This window comes from Ranitomeya imitator, chromosome 2 (genome assembly GCF_032444005.1).
Source record: "Ranitomeya imitator isolate aRanImi1 chromosome 2, aRanImi1.pri, whole genome shotgun sequence".
NCBI lineage: Eukaryota > Metazoa > Chordata > Amphibia > Anura > Dendrobatidae > Ranitomeya > Ranitomeya imitator.
This window is the reverse complement of record NC_091283.1, coordinates 321,885,184-321,907,292: the sequence shown is the minus strand read 5'-3', so window position 1 is coordinate 321,907,292 and position 22,109 is coordinate 321,885,184. Positions and strand designations below refer to the sequence as shown.

The window sequence follows — 22,109 nt, the reverse complement described above, 5'->3', positions numbered from 1 at the left end:
CCAGCACCATGCCCCATTATACAGAAGAATAGCGCTATCTCCATAGTTCTTACACAGGACACAGAGATCAGACAAGGTCTCATATTCCGCCAATTTCTATTTTACTCCAACCCTCTTTATATGACCGAGATCAGAGTCTCATTATATCGAGGAGAGAAGCTCCAGGGACAAAGACCCCCGTCTGGTCCTAACATGCTGGGGGCTCGGAGTATCCAGCCACGGGGCCCGGAATCTCTCATTTGTGGCCCCAGCGTTTCTTGTAGAATAAATCCTTTTCTCATACAGTTCTGTAGTAATGACTTTGTTCTCACATTTTGTAGGAGGGTTCGTCTGACTCCATGTTATGTTATGAGTGTATGTGCGAGAGACGAGAGGCCAACGGCTGCAGTGTTACCATGTGTGTCCGGGGTCAGTTCTACAGGGGGATAGAGTCGGGGGTGTGTGAGCAAAGCTGGGGGTATGCGGGGGTATACAGTGTACACTGAGGGGTCTGTAACCGAAGCTGGGGGTATACGGGTGTATACAGCGTACACATTGGGGGTCTGTGACCGAAGCTGGGGGTATACGGGTGTATACAGCGTACACAGAGGGGTCTGCGATTGAAGCTGTGGGTATATCGGTGCATAAAGCGTACATGGTGGTCCGTACACAGGGCTCTGCTCAGTGCACACCCGGCACTGCTCCGTACATACATGGCTTCTCCTCTCCATAGACCTCGTACACACACGGCTCGGCTACATCCACCTCGTACACACACAGCTCTGCTCCATACACCTCATACACACGCAGCTCTGCTACATCCACACTGTAAACCCCTCCTGACCCCACACATAATCTTCCCCTCATCCAGCACCATGACAACCAGCACAGCAGAGTTCTGCATGCACTGAGGCCCCTGATCATGTGACCCCTGACTCCTCCCCTCCTGTGACCTCATCACAGGTCCTGTGCGCACAGAGCAGCCATAGAAATCTCAGGCCTCGGTGGTCTCACCCGACTTCTGCTCTTTCTCCTTCTTTTCTTGCAGGGGCCGCAGTGGATTTCATCCTAGATCTGAATAGAGGAGCGATGTTCCTTCAGTCCGATGGTAATTGATGGTGACGTTTGTCTAATGTCCACTTTACCGAGTAAATCCCACCAGGACTGTAGCAGGTAAAGACCCCAATATCCACAGGTGTCCCTTCTAATGGGGGGAAAGTACCAAAGAAAACCATCATATCCCGAGGAAAATAAACCCTGTACATGGAGACATTGGCCTCATATATCTCCTGTCTTGGTTCTTACCAACAATCTCCTATAAAAGCCTCAAACTTCTGTGTGTGAATCAGACCTGAGATCTAACGTGATAGAAGATTCCAGTGCGGGGAAGACGGGAAACCTTCATATAGACGGCCGGTGGTGATGGAGTCAGTGACGGACTCTGGAGAAATATGTTTCTAGAGCCGTAGTAGAAGATGAAGATGTCGTTCTCATCATGAAGTAGTTATTTCTCCTGTCACGTGTAATGAATATCTCCTGCAGTATTGCTAATGCCGATTCCAGTGTCGGTAAATGAGACGAGAATTAGCGTTATGGAAGATGAGTCTATGAGAAACGTATTCAGCTGCCGACTCCGAGGGAGAAACTGCTTGTTGTCTGTGGCCTAAATATATAGGTTTTATTAGTGGATGTAAAGAAGAAAACTAAATACTGTAAAATAATAAATCTCCTCATATGTTTCCCTTATTATCTCCAGTAATTGTATTATTACACAGGATTTTTATGATGTTACATCGGCTCATCATCTTCTCATTCAGGTCTCTACAATATCGGATCCTCTCAGTGAAGATCTTCTATAGAAGAGAATTTTTCTTAATTACCCATCACAGATGGATATGGACAGAGACAAGATGGCGGAGAGGATATTACACCTCACCCTAGAGATCCTCTTCCGGCTTACTGGAGAGGTGAGAGATTCTGATGACGTCACATTACATCATTCTTATCTATGGGAATAACAGATGGACAGAACTGGAGAGGTGAGGAGTCTGGAAATGTCTGTAGTGAAATTTATTAATGTGTCTCTCCATAACCAGGATTACACAGTAGTGAAGAAGACCTCTAGTGAACGCTGTCAGGACCCTGTGTCTGAGGGATGGGGAAGACCCCTGAGCCCAATCACGGGGTCTGCACCTCACCCCCTGATACATGAGGAAATCAATGACCAGAAGTTACTAGAACTCGCCTACAGGATGATTGAGCTGCTGACTGGAGAGGTGACACTGCTGGGACATTATACAGTAATGCTATGAAGGGATCAGGTGATGATGGTATCATTGTATGTGTCAGGTTCCTATAAGATGTCAGGATGTCGCCGTCTATTTCTCCATGGAGGAGTGGGAGTATTTAGAAGGACACAAAGATCTGTACAAGGACATCATGATGGAGATTCCCCAGCCCCTCACATCACCAGGTAATAGACAGGACTAAATACACACTGAATATAATTATCTGTATATAAAGAATGAATTCAGTCCCTGTATGTGTTTCCTCCAGATCTATCCAGTAGGAGGACAACACCAGAGAGATGTCCCCGTCCTCTTCTACCACAGGACTGTAAACAAGAAGATCCCAATGTTCCTCAGGATCATCAGGTAGATGGGGAGAAGGTGTCAGGAGATCTCCCCTATGATATGTAGATGGCGATGAAGGTCGGGTTCTGGGTTATTCCAAGTCAAATGAACCAATGAATATTACCACTAGATTTTTAATTCTTTTGAGAATTTCTTCTTTGGTAATACTGTGTAAGGCTTGGTTCCCATTGCGTTAATGGGAACGCGCTAACGGACAGCGTTGCACAGCGAAATTAACGCCGTGCAACGCGTCCGTTAGCGCGCCCATTCACGGCAATGGGAACGCGCAGCACTAGCGCGTGCCATGTTCGGCACGCGCTAGCGACGCGCCGGTGTTTCCTGGCGTGCCGCGGACACTGCTTGCAGCGTCCGAGGCGCTCCCACGGTCCGTTCCCCGCTCTCGCAGATCGGGGATCTGCGAGAGCGGGGACCTTACCGCGACCCCGGGACGCGGCCACATTAAAAACATTGCGTTAGTGCAACCCGCTAGCGCTAAACGGGTTGCACTAACACAATGTGACCCTAGCCTTAGAGGATGCAAAATGTGAAGAAGAAAAATTCTATAAATGTTATTTATTTTTTAATTAATTTTTAAAGTTGTGAAAAAAAATTTGAATTTCTGGGAAAAACACCTTTCAACTTTGAGCAGTAGAGGATTCCAACAGATATGTCACGAGTATCTTTGTTAATATTTTACCCATGCAGAATCAAATGCAAAATTTCAAAACGCAGTTTAGAAAAATCAATATGAAATAAAATGGGCAGAAAGTCCACATGTGCCTCCTATGCTCCTGGCCACATCTGTACCAAAATTTAAATTGGGCTCTCATTGGGACCATACTTAAATAAAGACAAAGAATACCCCTATATGAACAGCGTCACTTCAAACATCTTGAATTCAGGTCTGTTCGGCCTGTGGTCTAATAGTGTAGGGTCTAGGATTCCAAATAAAAAATTCATGTTGTTTAGATATTGGAAGGGATAATTCGACTGATTCTTCACACGATGAACAGCTGACTGCACCGTGAGATGAGCTTTATAAACACTCAAATTTTCCCGCTCAAACTGCTCCCCACCCATCCAGTCACATCTCCCCAATCCCCAGTAACGGGGAGGCTTGCGAGCCACATCCAGCTCTCTCCACACTCACAGTAGTGACACCCAGAGCCCCCATTTCTGGTATAATGACGGCCAAAGCTTGCCCACACAAATCACACTTAGGCAGTATAACAAGATCCAGGGGATCCTACCTTACCCCCCCTCCGATCTGCACCACTATGAGGGGCTACTCACAAAAGTCTCTATCTGGAGACCTACTCTTCATAGCTGATTACTAGACCTGGTGCTAATGCACCAAGCTAGAAGACCGTTGCGGGCCACACATCTTTTTTTTTCTTCCAAAATTGCGCATCAAAATTTTGAATTTGGCTAATCTTATGATATATCAAATTAAACCCTGTACCGTTCTAAACAAAATCTCCTCTCCAATATCTATCTTATTTCTAATACAAGATATGATAAAAAATGTAACATCATAAAAGTCCAAAATTCAGACTTTCTTGAAAATATAGAAATCTATAAAATTTAATGGAGATAAAAATGTAAAACTTTTTTTGTTGTAATTCGCTAAAATAGCACTTAATAAAATACATTAAATAAAAATCTAAAGACATGAGGTAAAAAAAATATATTCAGATGGGGGTCACTTGATCTGGAATTACCCTGCTCAGTCTTATTTTATCCCCCAGTATTATATGTTTTATACTTGTGTAATGAGAACGGTGGAGATGGCAGGATTAGAGCTGATCATAGATGTGACTTCTCCATCTGTCTGTGACTTTTACAATATTTGTTTCAGGGTGAAGATCTGACCCATATTAATACCACAGAGATATATATGAGGGGTGATGAGCGGTGTAAAGAGGAGATTCCTACATATGACTACCCAGGTGAGTAGTGACCACTAAATGCAGAGAAGTCACAGATTCTTCTCAGTCACCGGCTGTGGCTGCTTTATCGGTGGTGTGGTCCGGCCATATTACAATTGTGTGATCATCATTTTACCTCTAGACCACAACATTCTCCTCCACCCAACACAGTTCAAATGGCTTTGAACATTGAAAGCCCTTTTCTATAGAACTTACAACCTGGACGATCCACCTACCCCTGAGATTAGATGACACTAACCCTTTCCTGTCCATATCGGTAATAATAATTTTATAATAATACTAGATGGCAGCCCGATTCTAAAGAATCGGGAGTCTAGAATCCATATATACTTTATTTATTCAAATGTAAGAATAATACAATTAATAAATAATAGTAAGAAAGAACAAAAATAATAGGCAGTATATGCAGAAAACACCAAACAAAAGTTCAAAATTGGTGTGAAAATGTCACTGAACCACTTCACAACTAAATATATATAGTTTTGGTAAATGGTATTATCATTTTTTTGACGAAATTCGGCAGGAGCTTGAAGAGCAACGTCACTGGGCCCGCCTCCACGCAGTAGAAACTTGCTGTGAGGTAAAAATTCAAAAATCACACCAAAATGGCGGGTGGAGTGTGTCACAGTACGGCACGTTTCTGATTGGTCGCTCGCAGCAGGCGGCAACCAATCAGACACTGGACACTGTTGACGTCACTTATCTCCGGACATTAGCTCCGGACATTAGCTCCGGACATTATCTCCGCACATTAGCTCCGGACATTAGCTCCGGACATTAGCTCCGGACAAAGCCACGGAAGTTGGCACAAATTGCAGGAAGTAGTATTCTAGGCAATTAATCTCCGGACATTAGCTCCGGACATTAGCTCCGGACATTAGCTCCGGACAAAGCCTCGGAAGTTGGCAGAAATTGCAGGAAGTAGTATTCTAGGCAATTATATATTAGATTTTTTTATTTATATAGCGCCAACATATTCCGCAGCACTTTACAATTAAGCGGGGACATGTACAGACAATAAATTCAGTACAAGTTAAGACAATTTAAACAGTGACATTAGCGGTGAGGTCCCTGCTCGCAAGCTTACAATCTACAAGGAAATGGGGGGACACAATAGGTGAAAAGTGCTTGTTATTTCAGGTCTGGCAATTATAATAAATAGAGATTTTCATATAAAGCTGCATGATCCGGTCATCAGCCCGTGTGTATAAGTTCAGTAGTCAAGTATCAAGCGCAGTTATCGTGTGCATAGAGGGTGTGGAGACAGATGGATAGTAGGGTGCAGATTCAGAATAATATTTGGAAGGAGGGAACAGGGCAAAGTTAGTTTACTGAGTAGTTGATGTGGTAGGCTTGTTTGAAGAGATGGGTTTTTAAAGCGCGCTTGAATAGGTCGGGGCTAGGTATCAGTCTGATCGTCTGGGGAAGTGCATTACAGAGAGCTGGTGCAGCACGAGAGAAGTCTTGAAGACGGAGGTGCGAGGTTCGGATTACGGGGGATGTTAGTTTTAGGTCATTTGTAGAACGGAGGGCACGTGTAGGGCGATAGACAGAGATGAGAGAGGAGATATAAGGCGGTGCAGAACTGTGGAGAGCTTTGTGGGTGAGAGAGATGAGTTTATACTGGACCCTGTAGCGAATGGGTAGCCAGTATAATGACAGGCACAAGATAGAGGCATCGGTGAAGCGGCTAGACAGAAATATGACTCTGCTGCATTCAAGATGGATTGGAGAGGGCAAACTTTGGTAAGAGGGAGACCAATCAGAAGAGAGTTGCAGTAGTCCAGATGAGAATGAATGAGCGCAACAGTAAGAGTCTTAGCAGTTTCAAAGGTGAGAAAATGTCGGATTCTGGAGATGTTTTTAAAGATGCAGGTGACAAGAGCGAGTGAGGGATCGGATATAGGGAGTAAAGGAAAGTTTGGTGTCGAATATGACCCCAAGACAGCGGGCATGCTGCTTGGGTGTTATGGTTGAACCTTTCAGGGTAATTTCGATGTTGGCTAGAGTGAGGTTAGTAGAATGGAGAAACACAAGAAGTTCCGTTTTGGAGAGATTTAGTTTCAGATAGAGGGAGGACAGACAGCAGACAGACAATCCTTGGTATTTTGAATTAGGGTAGGGGTGATGTCAGGGGAAGAAGTGTATAATTGGGTGTCATCAGCATAGAGATGATACTGGAACCCAATCTGCTGATTGTTTGTCCAATAGGGGCCGTGTATAGAGAGAAGAGGAGGGAGCCTAGGACTGAGCCCTGCGGAACCCCGATAGTAAGGGGACGAGGAGAGGAAGAGGAGGCGGCAAAACATACATTGAAGGAGCGGTCAGAGAGGTAGGAGGAGAACCAGGAGAGGGCTGTGTCCTTGAGGCCAATGGAGCGGAGCATATTGAGAAGGAGCTGGTGTTCCACAGTGTCAAATGCGGCAGAGAAATCCAGGAGAATCAGCAGAGAGCAATGACCTTTGGATTTAGCTGTTATTAGATCACTAGAGACTTTAGTGAGGGCAGTTTCAGTGGAGTGTAAAGAGCGGAAACCAGATTGTAAGGGGTCAAGAAGAGAGTTATCCGAGAGATAGCGGATTAGACGGCCCAAGCGTTCCAGGAGTTTAGAGATGAAGGAAAGGTTAGAGACAGGTCTGTAGTTAGCAGTGCAGTTCTGGTCCAGGGATGGCTTTTTAAGTAAAGGGGTTATGATGGCATGTTTAAATGAGGAGGGAAAGATACCTGAAGAAAGAGAGAGGTTAAATATTTTAGTCAGGTGAGTGGTGACCACTGGTGAGAATGACTGTAGGAGATGTGAAGGAATGGGGTCACTGTTGCAGGTTGTATGCCGAGCAGAAGCAAGTAGATTGGAAACTTGGCGCTTGAGGTGCGGCAGGGAAGCGGATCCAGGCACTGAGGAGATTGTGCTGAGATATCCTGATGGATGTGGTTGATTTTTCTAGGAAATAAGTGGCCAGATCCTCACCACTGAGATTGGTGTTGGCAGCCTGTACTTTAGGTTTCAGGATGGAGTTTAAGGTTTCAAAAAGTCGTTTTGGGTTGTTGGATAGTAAGGTGATGATAGTGAGGCGATGAGGGTGGTGAAGTAGGGTTGTTTGGCCAGATAAAGGGCAGAGGTATATGTTTTGAGCATGAACTTGTAGTGGATGAAGTCATCTGCTAAGAGAGGTTTTCTCCATAGTGTGCCAGGGATGCCGTTGTCTGTGTCGGGTCTTTCTGCATGTAGAAGGTGCTGCTTCATCTAGGGCATTCTTCAGTGTATTATTGAAGTGTGAAAATGCTAAGTCAGGACAGGAGAAGGAGGAGATGGGGCTAAATATATGTGGAGATTGTCCATAAGCTGCTGGGTATTAATGGTACGTGTATTCCGATAAGTGTGGTAAGTGGGGGTGTCCTGGGTGAGGAGACAATTCTTAACAGAGAAGGAAAGAAGGTTGTGGTCCAAGAACGGGAGAGGGGAGTTAGTAAAGTCGTGCAGCAATCCGGTACAGGAGAAGAGTAGGTCCAGAGTATTCCCGTCCTCATGCGTAGGAGAGTTAGTAAACTGTGCGAGGCCGAATGAAGAAGTTAGAGAAAGAAGATGAGAGTCAGATTGGGAGAGGTGATCATTGATGGGGATGTTGAAGTCTCCCATGATGAGGGTGGGTGTTGTGAATTCTGTTATCGAACTCCCTCCTGTGGTCATGAATGGTACTTTGGCGAGTTCTGTCCATGGACTCCCTCTGGTGGCTGTGAGTGGAGTTGCTGGTTCTGAGGTTCCTTCCACAGGTGACCTAGTTTATTCTTAGGCTGGCTGCTCTATTTAACTCCACTCTGATCGTTACTCCTTGCCAGCTGTCAATGTTCTTGTACTGGTTCAGTTCGTTCTTGGATCTTTCTGGTGACCTGTCTACTCCAGCAGAAGCTAAGTTCCTGCTAGTTAATTATCTGTTCAGTGTTTTCTTGTCCAGCTTGCTATCATGATTTTGCCTTGCTAGCTGGAAGCTCTGGGATGCAGAGTGGCACCTCCGCACCGTGAGTCGGTGCGGGGGTCTTTTTGCACACTCTGCGTGGTCTTTTGTAGTTTTTTGTGCTGACCGCAAAGTTACCTTTCCTATCCTCAGTCTGTTTAGTAAGTCTGGCCTCCTTTGCTGAAACCTGTTTCATTTCTGTGTTTGTGACTTTCATCTTAACTCACAGTCAATATTTGTGGGGGGCTGCCTTTTCCTTTGGGGAATTTCTCTGAGGCAAGGTAGGCTTTATTTTCTATCTATAGGGCTAGTTAGCTCTTAGGCTGTGAAGAGGCGTCTAGGCAAAGTTAGGTACGCTCCACGGCTATTTCTATTGTGTGTGATAGGATTAGGGGTTGCGGTCAGCAGAGTTCCCACTTCCCAGAGCTTGTCCTGTATCAGTTTAACCATCAGGTCATTTCGGGTGCTCCTAACCACCAGGGCCATAACAGTACAGCTGGCCCAAAAGTGTTAATGCATCTCAATAGAGGGATAAGAGAAGTTCTGAGACCATTTTTTTTTCTCTGCAGTGTGTTTTGTCTTTCTTTTCCCCTTAACCTCTGGGTGGTTCAGGACACAGGTGTAGATATGGACATTCAAGGTCTGTCCTCTTGTGTGGATCATCTCACTGCAAGGGTACAAAGCATTCAAGATTTTGTAGTTCAGAATCCGATGTTAGAGCCTAGAATTCCTATTCCTGATTTATTTTCTGGGGATATATCTAAGTTCCAGAATTTCAAAAATAATTGTAAACTGTTTCTTGCTTTGAAACCCCGCTCCTCTGGTGATCCCGTTCAACAAGTAAAAATCATTATTTCTTTATTGCGTGGCGACCCTCAAGACTGGGCATTTTCCCTTGCGCCAGGAGATCCTACATTGCGTGATGTAGATGCGTTTTTTCTGGCGCTTGGATTGCTTTATGATGAACCAAATTCAGTGGATCAGGCAGAGAAAATCTTGCTGGCTTCGTGTCAGGGTCAGGATGAAGCGGAGGTGTATTGTCAGAAGTTTAGAAAGTGGTCTGTGCTTACTCAGTGGAATGAGTGTGCCCTAGCGGCAATTTTCAGGAAGGGTCTTTCTGAAGCCCTTAAGGATGCTATGGTGGGATTTCCCACGCCTGCTGGTCTGAATGAGTCTATGTCCTTGGCCATTCAGATCGATCGGCGCTTGCGTGAGCGCAAAGCTGTGCACCATTTGGCGGTATTCTCTGAGCATAGGCCTGAGCCTATGCAATGTGATAGGAGTTTGACCAGAGCTGAACGGCAAGAACACAGACGTCAGAATGGGCTGTGTTTTTACTGTGGTGACTCCACTCATGCTATCTCCAATTGTCCTAAGCGCACTAAGCGGTTCGCTAGGTCTGCCACCATTGGTACAGTACAGCCTAAATTTCTTTTGTCCGTTACTCTGATTTGCTCTTTGTCGTCCTATTCTGTTATGGCATTTGTGGATTCAGGCGCTGCCCTGAATTTGATGGACTTAGAGTTTGCCAGGCGCTGTGGTTTTTTCTTGGAGCCCTTGCAGTATCCTATTCTATTGAGAGGAATCGATGCTACGCCTTTGGCCAAGAATAAGCCTCAGTACTGGACTCAATTGACCATGTGCATGGCTCCTGCACATCAGGAGGATATTTGATTTTTGGTGTTGCATAATCTGCATGATGTGGTCGTTTTGGGGTTGCCATGGCTACAGGTCCATAATCCAGTATTGGATTGGAAATCAATGTCTGTGTCCAGCTGGGGTTGTCAAGGGGTACATGGTGATGTTCCATTGCTGTCAATTTCGTCTTCCACTCCTTCTGAAGTCCCTGAGTTTTTGTCAAGATTACTGGGATGTATTTGATGAGCCCAAATCCAGTGCCCTACCTCCTCATAGGGATTGTGATTGTGCTATTAATTTGATTCCTGGTAGTAAGTTTCCTAAGGGTCGACTGTTCAATTTATCTGTGCCGGAACACGCCGCTATGCGGAGTTATATAAAGGAGTCATTGGAGAAAGGGCATATTCGCCCGTCGTCATCACCGTTGGGAGCAGGCCAAGAAGGATGGTTCTTTGAGACCTTGTATTGATTACCGCCTTCTTAATAAGATCACGGTCAAGTTTCAGTACCCTTTGCCGCTAATGTCTGATTTGTTTGCTCGGATTAAGGGGGCGAGTTGGTTCACCAAGATAGATCTACGTGGTGCGTATAATCTTGTGCGTATTAAACAGGGCGGTGAATGGAAAACAGCATTTAATACGCCCGAGGGCCATTTTGAGTACCTGGTGATGCCATTCGGGCTTTCTAATGCTCCATCTGTGTTTCAGTCCTTTATGCATGACATCTTCCGAGAGTACCTGGATAGATTCATGATTGTTTATTTGGATGATATTTTGGTCTTTTCAAATGATTGGGAGTCTCATGTGAAGCAGGTCAGAATGGTGTTCCAGGTCCTTCGTGCTAATTCCTTGTTTGTGATGGGGTCTAAATGTCTCTTTGGAGTTCAGAAGGTTTCATTTTTGGGTTTCATTTTTTCCCCTTCTACTATCAAGATGGACCCTGTTAAAGTTCAGGCCATTTATGATTGGACTCAGCCTACATCTGTGAAGAGCCTGCAGAAGTTCCTGGGCTTTGCTAATTTTTACCATCGCTTCATCGCTAATTTTTCTAGTGTTGTTAGGCCATTGACTGATTTGACCAAGAAAGGTGCTGATGTGGTCAATTGGTCCTCTGCGGCCGTTGAGGCTTTTCAGGAGTTGAAGCGTCGTTTTTCTACTGCCCCTGTGTTGTGTCAGCCAGATGTTTCGCTCCCGTTTCAGGTCGAGGTTGATGCTTCTGAGATTGGAGCAGGGGCTGTTTTATCTCAAAGAAGTTCTGATGGCTTGGTGATGAAACCATGTGCTTTCTTTTCTAGAAAGTTCTCGCCTGCTGAGCGCAATTATGATGTTGGCAATCGTGAGTTGTTGGCTATGAAGTGGGCATTCGAGGAGTGGCGACATTGGCTTGAAGGAGCCAAGCATCGCGTGGTGGTCTTGACGGATCACAAGAATTTGACTTATCTCGAGTCTGCCAAACGGTTGAATCCTAGACAGGCTCGATGGTCGCTGTTTTTCTCCCGTTTCGATTTTGTGGTTTCATACCTTCCGGGCTCTAAGAATGTGAAGGCTGATGCCCTTTCAAGGAGTTTTGTGCCTGACCCTCCGGGTGTTCCTGAGCCGGCTGGTATTCTCAATGAGGGGGTAATTTTGTCTGCCATCTCCCCTGATTTGCGGCGGGTGCTGCAGAAGTTTCAGGCTGATAGACCTGACCGTTGTCCAGCGGAGAAATTGTTTGTCCCTGATAGATGGACTAGTAGAGTTATCTCTGAGGTTCATTGTTCGGTGTTAGCTGGTCATCCTGGAATCTTTGGTACCAGAGATTTGGTGGCTAGGTCTTTTTGGTGGCCTTCCTTGTCACGGGATGTGCGTTCTTTTGTGCAGTCCTGTGGGATTTGTGCTCGGGCTAAGCCCTGCTGTTCTCGTGCCAGTGGGTTGCTTTTGCCCTTGCCGGTCCCGAAGAGGCCCTGGACGCATATCTCCATGGATTTTATTTCAGATCTCCCTGTCTCTCAAAGGATGTCGGTCATCTGGGTGGTTTGTGATCGCTTCTCTAAGATGGTCCATTTGGTGCCCTTGTCTAAATTGCCTTCCTCCTCTGATTTGGTGCCATTATTTTTCCATCATGTGGTTTGTTTGCATGGCATTCCGGAGAACATCGTCTCTGACAGAGGTTCCCAGTTTGTTTCAAGGTTTTGGCGGTCCTTTTGTGCTAAGATGGGCATTGATTTGTCTTTTTCTTCGGCTTTCCATCCTCAGACAAATGGCCAGACCGAACGAACCAATCAGACTTTGGAAGCATATCTGAGATGCTTTGTTTCTGCTGATCAGGATGATTGGGTGTCCTTCTTGCCTTTGGCTGAATTCACCATTAATAATCGGGCCAGCTCGGCTACTTTGGTTTCGCCTTTTTTCTGTAATTCTGGTTTCCATCCTCGTTTTTCTTCAGGGCAGGTTGAGCCTTCGGACTGTCCTGGTGTAGATTCTGTGGTGGACAGGTTGCAGCAAATTTGGATTCACGTAGTTGACAATTTGACATTGTCCCAGGAGAAGGCTCAACGTTTTGCTAACCGCCGTCGTTGTGTTGGTCCCCGACTTCGTGTTGGGGATTTGGTTTGGTTGTCGTCTCGTTATGTTCCTATGAAGGTTTCCTCTCCTAAGTTTAAGCCTCGTTTCATTGGTCCTTATAAGATTTCTGAAGTTCTCAATCCTGTGTCATTTCGTTTGGCCCTTCCAGCTTCTTTTGCCATCCATAATGTGTTCCATAGGTCGTTGTTGCGGAGATACGTGGCGCCTATGGTTCCCTCCGTTGACCCTCCTGCCCCGGTGTTGGTCGAAGGGGAGTTGGAGTATGTGGTGGAGAAGATTTTGGATTCTCGTATTTCGAGACGGAAACTCCAGTACCTGGTCAAGTGGAAGGGTTATGGTCAGGAAGATAATTCCTGGGTTGTTGCCTCTGATGTTCATGCTGCCGATCTGGTTCGTGCCTTTCATTTGGCTCGTCCTGATCGGCCTGGGGGTTCTGGTGAGGGTTCGGTGACCCCTCCTCAAGGGGGGGGTACTGTTGTGAATTCTGTTATCGAACTCCCTCCTGTGGTCATGAATGGTACTTCGGCGAGTTCTGTCCATGGACTCCCTCTGGTGGCTGTGAGTAGAGTTGCTGGTTCTGAGGTTCCTTCCACAGGTGACCTAGTTTATTCTTAGGCTGGCTGCTCTATTTAACTCCACTCTGATCGTTACTCCTTGCCAGCTGTCAATGTTCTTGTACTTGTTCAGTTCGTTCTTGGATCTTTCTGGTGACCTGTCTACTCCAGCAGAAGCTAAGTTCCTGCTAGTTAATTATCTGTTCAGTGTTTTCTTGTCCAGCTTGCTATCATGATTTTGCCTTGCTAGCTGGAAGCTCTGGGATGCAGAGTGGCACCTCCGCACCGTGAGTCGGTGCGGGGGTCTTTTTGCACACTCTGCGTGGTCTTTTGTAGTTTTTTGTGCTGACCGCAAAGTTACCTTTCCTATCCTCAGTGTGTTTAGTAAGTCTGGCCTCCTTTGCTGAAACCTGTTTCATTTCTGTGTTTGTGACTTTCATCTTAACTCACAGTCAATATTTGTGGGGGGCTGCCTTTTCCTTTGGGGAATTTCTCTGAGGCAAGGTAGGCTTTATTTTCTATCTATAGGGCTAGTTAGCTCTTAGGCTGTGAAGAGGCGTCAAGGCAGAGTTAGCTACGCTCCACGGCTATTTCTAGTGTGTGTGATAGGATTAGGGGTTGCGGTCAGCAGAGTTCCCACTTCCCAGAGCTTGTCCTGTATCAGTTTAACCATCAGGTCATTTCGGGTGCTCCTAACCACCAGGTCCATAACAGGTGGGGATGTCATAGGATAGAAAGTGAGTAAGCCAGGTGGCAAAGTGGTCTAGAAACAGGCGGGAGGAGCCTGGAAGGCAATAAACAACCGCCACTTGCAAGGAGAAGGGCTTAAAGAGTCTGACGGCGTGGACTTCAAAGGAAGGAAATGTAAGTGAGGGAACCGGTGGATGACCTGGAAAGCACATTGTGATGAAAGGAGCAAACCAACACCTCCACCCTGTCTGTTCTCAGATCTGGTGGTATGTGAAAATTTCAGCCCACCAAATGAGAGAGCGGCAGCGGCGGTGGTGTATGAGTGCTGGATCCAGGTTTCTGTAATAGCCAGAAGGTTAAGGGAATTAGAGAGGAAAAGATCGTGAATGTAAGTTAGTTTGTTACACACAGACCGTGCATTCCAGATAGCACAGTGGAAAGCGATAGGAGAAGGCATGCATTGAATGTTAATAAGATTAGCAGGGTTTCTATATGTAGCTGGAGGAAAGTAATGTATGCTGGTGGAGGGAGGAGAAAAGGAGAAAAAACAGAGCAGGTGGTGGGATGATTTGTATGAACGTTTTGAGTGCTGCATGGAGGTAGTGGATGGTTTGGAGTGAGTAAGAAATGTCAGTAGAGCCTCAGAGTTATACATGGGAAAGGGGAGAAGGGAGGGGTGGATATAGAGAGAGTGCCCAGAATTTGCTAAAGGGCGGGCGAGTTGTGAGAAAGCAGAAGTAAAAACAAATAAGAAGCAGATTGATATGATCAATGCATAATGTAGTATGACTGACCAAGAAACATGATTGTTTGAAAAACTTATGCACCTTACCTGTCTCTTGCCCTGTCCAAATGCCATTGTCTAACTGCCAAACACTTGATCCTGTTGCACTTAATATCTGTTGCAGACGCGACCCCGCTCGCGTGCTATCCCAGCCAGACTAAATACATATGAAATGACTGCTAGCATCAGGAACCAAATGGCCACAATCAGCAATTAACCAATTAGCATAAGGCCAGAGCAGGCATTACTATGCAGGGTAAACAACCAATGCTGAGCAAGGCCATAAAACAGTGGGAAAAAAGGAAGAAAAAAAAAAGATAACTTTGAACACTTTAAATCAGAAACCAAAAACAGAAAAAAAAAGCAACACTGGAGTGATGGATAAAAGCTTGCTAGATATGGTTCTGTTCACACTTGCAGTCAGCACACAAATGGATTGTCAGGCTGCTGCAGTGCAGTACAGTTCAACCTCCACCGGGGGGAGCTTGAGAGGAAAGTAAGACTGCACACACAGGACAGCAGAACAGACGCCACCAAGTGACAAGAGAGTGGTCAGGCAAGCCGAGTCAAAAAATACGAGCTAGCACGACAGTACTATAGGATAAGACAGGTGGATAGTCAGAACGTAGCCCGAGATCAGTAAACCAGAACGGGCAATATACGGTACAAAAGGGACAATCGGCAACAACGTGCAAAACCAAGCCAGGGGATCCGGACCGGAGAATCAAGCAGATAGACAGAGAAACGCTGGGAAAAAGGGCAGACAGAGGGAATTAACAGACACAGGACAAGTCAGGGTTCACAGCAGAGCAAATCAAGAGGTACCAGCAGGGTCAGGTTAACACGCCGAAGACAGAACTATAGCTGACACTGCCAGTAAGATTCATGGGAGCTAAATAGCAAACCTGAACCCAGAATGAAGCAGAGCACAGTTAACCCTTGACATGATCCATCCAGAAAGAAGGGCAGACACTAAAAAACCCTGGAACGGATCATGACATGGATGATGGATAAATTACCATGAGCAAAGCTTGCTAGATATGGTTCTGTTCACACTTGCAGTCAGCACACAAATGGATGATGGATAAATTACCATGACCAAACTTGCTAGATGTGGTTCTATTCACACTTGCAGTCAGCACACAAATGGATGATGGATAAATTACATGTGTGAAGAAGAGAAGAGAGGAACATCAGCTTCAATGCCATTGTCTAACTGCCAGGCACTTGATCCTGTTGCACTTAATATCTGTTGCACACACGACCCCGCGCGCGTGCTATCCCAGCCAGACTAAATATACATATATATTGGTAAACTACAAAGCCAAATGACAGCGTACATAGAATGTGCTGACAAGTTAGAAAATCACTTAAAGAAAAATATTATGATAGTCCTCTAAGAGAAAGCGGAGGGTAATGATGCTGTTGGCTTCCTAGAACCCTGATATCTTAATGGATGAATCTACCTTCCTTCCTTCAAGTCTGAATTTCTGTACAATAACAGCAGAGATTCTCTTATCCTGACTTTTCAATTTCTTTTAAAACTGTCTACGCACTTTTTTCCTCCAAAAATGTGGATGAAAAGGGGGGGGGGGGGGAGCGTCTTATAGTCCGGATGTACAAGCTCTGTCTGTGATAGGGAGATGGGGGTGTGGCATTGGCAGAGCAGCAGGTCACAGAGACAGCATTCGACTACTGTGGTTAACTCCTGTGCTCGCTGCTAAAGAGATATGAAGATTCACTGCATTCCACGCCCATGGGACTGGACAACGGCGGACAGGGAGTATTTGTTGGTTTATTATTTTTGATTGTTTGCAGGAGACGCGGGTGTCGGGATTAGGGGTTTGGTGTATGTATTTTGGATGTTAATATCTAAATGTTTTGATCTACAATTTGATCCACAGGCGTCGGATGATGAGACTATTCTTCCATCATCGGCTCATGCTGCCTCTGTTATATGTGACAAAAGATGTAGCCGTATGAGAGTAGTAGTCCCATCAGATGACGCCTGGGTTCACATGTCACATGAGTACACACACACAGACAGACAGACACACACACATATTCTCCACCCACACACAGAGACACGCACACAAGCTCCGTCCACACACTCTTCCTCCTTCTGACATAGTAACATAGTTAGCAAGGCCGAAAAAAGACATTTGTCCATCCAGTTCAGCCTATATTCCGTCAGAATAAATCTCCAGATCTACGTCCTTCTAAAGAACCTAATAACTGTAAGATACAATATTGTTACGCTCCAGGAAGACATCCAGGCCTCTCTTGAACCCCTAGACTGAGTTCGCCATCACCACCTCCTCAGGCAAGGAATTCCAGATTCTCACTGCCCTAACAGTAAAGAATCCTCTTCTATGTTGGTGGAAAAACCTTCTCTACTCCAGAGGCAGAGAATACCCCCGTGTGACCATCACCATCCTTGGTATAAACAGATCCTCCCCTTACAGTGGGTATGGAAAGTATTCAGACCCCTTTAAATTTTTCCCTCTTTTGTTTCATCGAAGCTATTTGGTAAATTTAAAAAAAAAACGTTTTTTTTCTCATTAACCCCTTTACCCCCAAGGGTGGTTTGCACGTTAATGACCAGGCCAATTTTTACAATTCTGACCACTGTCCCTTTATGAGGTTATAACTCTGGAACGCTTCAATGGATCACAGTGATTCTGACATTGTTTTCTCGGGACATATTGTACTTCATGATAGTGGTAAAAATTCTTTGATAGTACCTGCGTTTGTGAAAAAAACGGAAATTTGGCGAAAATTATGAAAATTTCGCAATTTTCCAACTTTGAATTTTTATGCAATTAAATCACAGAGAGATGTCACACAAAATACTTAATAAGTAACATTTCCCACATGTTTACTTTACATCAGCACAATTTTGGAACCAAAATTTTTTTTTTGTTAGGGAGTTATAAGGGTTAAAAGTTGACCAGCAATTTCTCATTTTTACAACACCATTTTTTTTTAGGGACCACATCTCATTTGAAGTCATTTTGAGGGGTCTATATGATAGAAAATACCCAAGTGTGACACCATTCTAAAAACTGCACCCCTCAAGGTGCTCTACACCATATTCAAGAAGTTTATTAACCCTTCTGGTGCTTCACAGGAATTTTTGGAATGTTTAAATAAAAATGAACATTTAACTTTTTTTCACAAAAAATTTACTTCAGCTCCAAATTGTTTTATTTTACCAAGGGTAACAGGAGAAAATGGACCCCAAAAGTTGTTGTACAATTTGTCCTGAGTACACCGATACCCCATATGTGGGGGTAAACCACTGTTTGGGCGCATGACAGAGCTCAGAAGCGAAGGAGAGCCATTTGACTTTTCAATGCAAAATTGACTGGAATCGAGATGGGACACCATGTTGCGTTTGGAGAGCCCCTGATGTGCCTAAACATTGAAACCCCCCACAACTGACACCATTTTGGAAAGTAGACCCCATAAGGAACTTATCTAGAGGTGTGGTGAGCAATTTGACCCACCAAGTGCTTCACAGACGTTTATAATGCAGAACCGTAAAAATAAAAAATCATATTTTTCACAAAAATTATCTTTTCGCCCCCAATTTTTTATTTTCCCAAGGGTAAGAGAAGAAATTGGACCCCAAAAGTTGTTGTACAATTTGTCCTGGTACGCTGATACCCCATATGTGGGGGTAAACCACTGTTTGGGCGCATGGGAGAGCTCGGAAGGGAAGGAGCGCCGTTTGACTTTTCAATGCAAAATTGACAGGAATTGAGATGGGACGCCATGTTGCGTTTGGAGAGCCACTGATGTGCCTAAACATTGAAACCCCCCACAAGTGACACCATTTTGGAAAGTAGACCCCCTACGGAATTTATCTAGATGTGTTTTGAGCGCTTTGACCCACCAAGGGCTTCACAGAAGTTTATAATGCAGAGCCGTAAAAATAAAACAAAAATTTTTTCCCACAAAAATTATTTTTTAGCCCCCAGTTTTGTATTTTCCCGAGGGTAACAGGAGAAATTAAACCCCAAAATTTGTTGTATAATTTGTCCTGAGTGTGCTGATACCCCATATGTGGGGGGAACCACTGTTTGGCCGCATGGGAGGGCTCGGAAGGGAAGGAGCGCCATTTGGAATGCAGACTTAGATGGAATGGTCTGCAGGTGTCACATTGCGTTTGCAGAGCCCCTAATGTACCTAAACAGTAGAAACCCCGCACAAGTGACACCATTTTGGAAACAAGACCCCCTAAGGAACTCCTCTAGATGTGTTGTGAGAGCTTTGAACCCCCAAGTGTTTCACTACAGTTTATAACGCAGAGCCGTGAAAATAAAAAATCCTTTTTTTCCCCACAAAAATTAATTTTTAGCCCCCAGTTTTGTATTTTTCCAAGGGTAGCAGGAGAAATTGGACCCCAACAGTTGTTGTCCTATTTGTCCTGAGTACGCTGATACCCCATATGTTGGGGTAAACGCCTGTTTGGGCACACGGGAGAGCTCGGAAGGGAAGGAGCACTGTTTTACTTTTTGAATGTAGAATTGGCTGGAATTGAGATCGGACGCCATGTCGCGTTTGGAGAGCCCCTGATGTGCCTAAGCAGTGGAAACCCCTCAATTATAACTGAAATCCTAATCCAAACACACCCCTAACCCTAATCCCAACAGTAACCCTAACCACACCTCTAACCCTGACACACCCCTAACCCTAATCCCAACCCTATTCCCAACTGTAAATGTAATCTAAACCCTAACCGTAACTTTAGCCCCAACCGTAACTGTAGCCCCAACCCTAGCCCTAGCCCTAACCTTAACCCTAGCCCTAACCCTAGCCCTAACCCTAGCCCTAATGGAAAAATGGAAATAAATACATTTTTTTAAATTTTTCCCTAACTAAGGGGGTGATGAAGGGGGGTTTGATTTACTTTTATAGCGAGTTTTTGAGCGGATTTTTATGATTGGCAGCCGTCACACACCGAAAGACGCTTTTTTATTGCAAAAAATATTTTTTGCGTTACCACATTTTGAGAGCTGTAATTTTTCCATATTTTGGTCCACAGAGTCATGTGAGGTCTTGTTTTTTTCGGGACGAGTTGACGTTTTTATTGGTAACATTTTCGGGCACGTGACATTTTTTGATCGCTTTTTATTACGATTTTTGTGAGGCAGAATGACCAAAAACCAGCTATTCATGAATTTCTTTTGGGGGAGGCGTTTATACCGTTCCGCGTTTGGTAAAATTGATAAAGCAGTTTTATTCTTCGGGTCAGTACGATTACAGCGATACCTCATTTATATCATTTTTTTATGTTTTGGCGCTTTTATACAATAAAAACTATTTTATAGAAAAAATAATTATTTTTGCATCGCTTCATTCTCAGGACTATAACTTTTTTATTTTTTCGCTGATGATGCTGTATGGCGGCTCGTTTTTTGCGGGACAAGATGACGTTTTCAGCGGTATCAAGGTTATATATATGTGTCTTTTTGATCGCGTGTTATTCCACTTTTTGTTCGGTGGTATGATAATAAAACGTTGTTTTTTGCCTCGTTTTTTTTTTTTTCTTACGGTGTTTAATGAAGGGGTTAACTAGTGTGCCAGTTTTATAGGTCGGGTCGTTACGGACGCGGCGATACTAAATATGTGTACTTTTATTGTTTTTTTTTATTATTTAGATAAAGAAATGTATTTATGGGAATAATATATACAGTGGGGCAAAAAAGTATTTGGTCAGTCAGCAATAGTGCAAGTTCCACCACTTAAAAAGATGAGAGGCGTCTGTAATTTACATCATAGGTAGACCTCAACTATGGGAGACAAACTGAGAAAAAAAAATCCAGAAAATCACATTGTCTGTTTTTTTAACATTTTATTTGCATATTATGGTGGAAAATAAGTATTTGGTCGGAAACAAAATTTCATCTCAATACTTTGTAATATATCCTTTGTTGGCAATGACAGAGGTCAAACGTTCTCTGTAAGTCTTCACAAGGTTGCCACACACTGTTGTTGGTATGTTGGCCCATTCCTCCATGCAGATCTCCTCTAGAGCAGTGATGATTTTGGCTTTTCGCTTGGCAACACGGACTTTCAACTCCCTCCAAAGGTTTTCTATAGGGTTGAGATCTGGAGACTGGCTAGGCCACTCCAGGACCTTGAAATGCTTCTTACGAAGCCACTCCTTTGTTGCCCTGGCGGTGTGCTTTGGATCATTGTCATGTTGAAAGACCCAGCCACGTTTCATCTTCAATGCCCTTGCTGATGGAAGGAGGTTTGCACTCAAAATCTCACGATACATGGCCCCATTCATTCTTTCATGTACCCGGATCAGTCGTCCTGGCTCCTTTGCAGAGAAACAGCCCCAAAGCATGATGTTTCCACCACCATGCTTTACAGTAGGTATGGTGTTTGATGGATGCAACTCAGTATTCTTTTTCCTCCAAACACGACAAGTTGTGTTTCTACCAAACAGTTCCAGTTTGGTTTCATCAGACCATAGGACATTCTCCCAAAACTCCTCTGGATCATCCAAATGCTCTCTAGCAAACTTCAGACGGGCCCGTTCATGTACTGACTTAAGCAGTGGGACACGTCTGTCACTGCATGATCTGAGTCCATGGTGGCGTAGTGTGTTACTTATGGTAGGCCTTGTTACATTGGTCCCAGCTCTCTGCAGTTCATTCACTAGGTCCCCCCGAGTAGTTCTGGGATTTTTGCTCACCGTTCTTGTGATCATTCTGACCCCACGGGGTGGGATTTTGCGTGGAGCCCCAGATCGAGGGAGATTATCAGTGGTCTTGTATGTCTTCCATTTTCTAATTATTGCTCCCACTGTTGATTTCTTCAGTCCAAGCTGGTTGGCTATTGCAGATTCAGTCTTCCCAGCCTGGTGCAGGGCTACAATTTTGTTTCTGGTGTCCTTTGACAGCTCTTTGGTCTTCACCATAGTGGAGTTTGGAGTCAGACTGTTTGAGGGTGTGCACATGTGTCTTTTTATACTGATAACAAGTTTAAACAGGTGCCATTACTACAGGTAATGAGTGGAGGAAAGAGGAGACTCTTAAAGAAGAAGTTACAGGTCTGTGAGAGCCAGAAATCTTGATTGTTTGTTTCTGACCAAATACTTATTTTCCACCATAATATGCAAAAAAAATGATAAAAAAACAGACAGTGTGATTTTCTGAATTTTTTTTTCTCAGTTTGTCTCCCATAGTTGAGGTCTACCTATGATGTAAATTACAGACGCCTCTCATCTTTTTAAGTGGTGGAACTTGCACTATTGCTGACTGACTAAATACTTTTTTGCCCCACTGTATATATATTTTTCATTATTTAGGAATTTTTTTTTTTTTTTTTTTTACACATTTGGAAATT

General features: G+C 44.4%; 1 protein-coding gene and 1 long non-coding RNA gene across 4 annotated transcripts in view; both read left to right on the top strand.

The window, feature by feature from the left end:
* The first annotated feature begins 968 nt into the window (after nucleotides 1-968).
* Nucleotides 969-2,177, top strand: LOC138663492 (uncharacterized). The gene is made up of 3 exons (XR_011318196.1): nucleotides 969-1,087; nucleotides 1,797-1,946; nucleotides 2,076-2,177. It is a non-coding gene; the product is annotated as an uncharacterized lncRNA (long non-coding RNA).
* A 161-nt stretch (nucleotides 2,178-2,338) lies between these two features.
* Nucleotides 2,339-22,109, top strand: part of LOC138663474 (oocyte zinc finger protein XlCOF22-like) — a 72,914-nt gene continuing 53,143 nt past the window's right edge. For all 3 annotated transcript variants that reach the window (XM_069749700.1, XM_069749701.1, XM_069749699.1), the window contains exons 1-3: nucleotides 2,339-2,452; nucleotides 2,536-2,633; nucleotides 4,471-4,561. In XM_069749700.1, coding sequence (XP_069605801.1) covers nucleotides 2,368-2,452; nucleotides 2,536-2,633; nucleotides 4,471-4,561 — 274 coding nt within the window. In that variant the 5' untranslated portion in view covers nucleotides 2,339-2,367. The remainder of the gene's footprint in view (nucleotides 2,453-2,535; nucleotides 2,634-4,470; nucleotides 4,562-22,109) is intronic.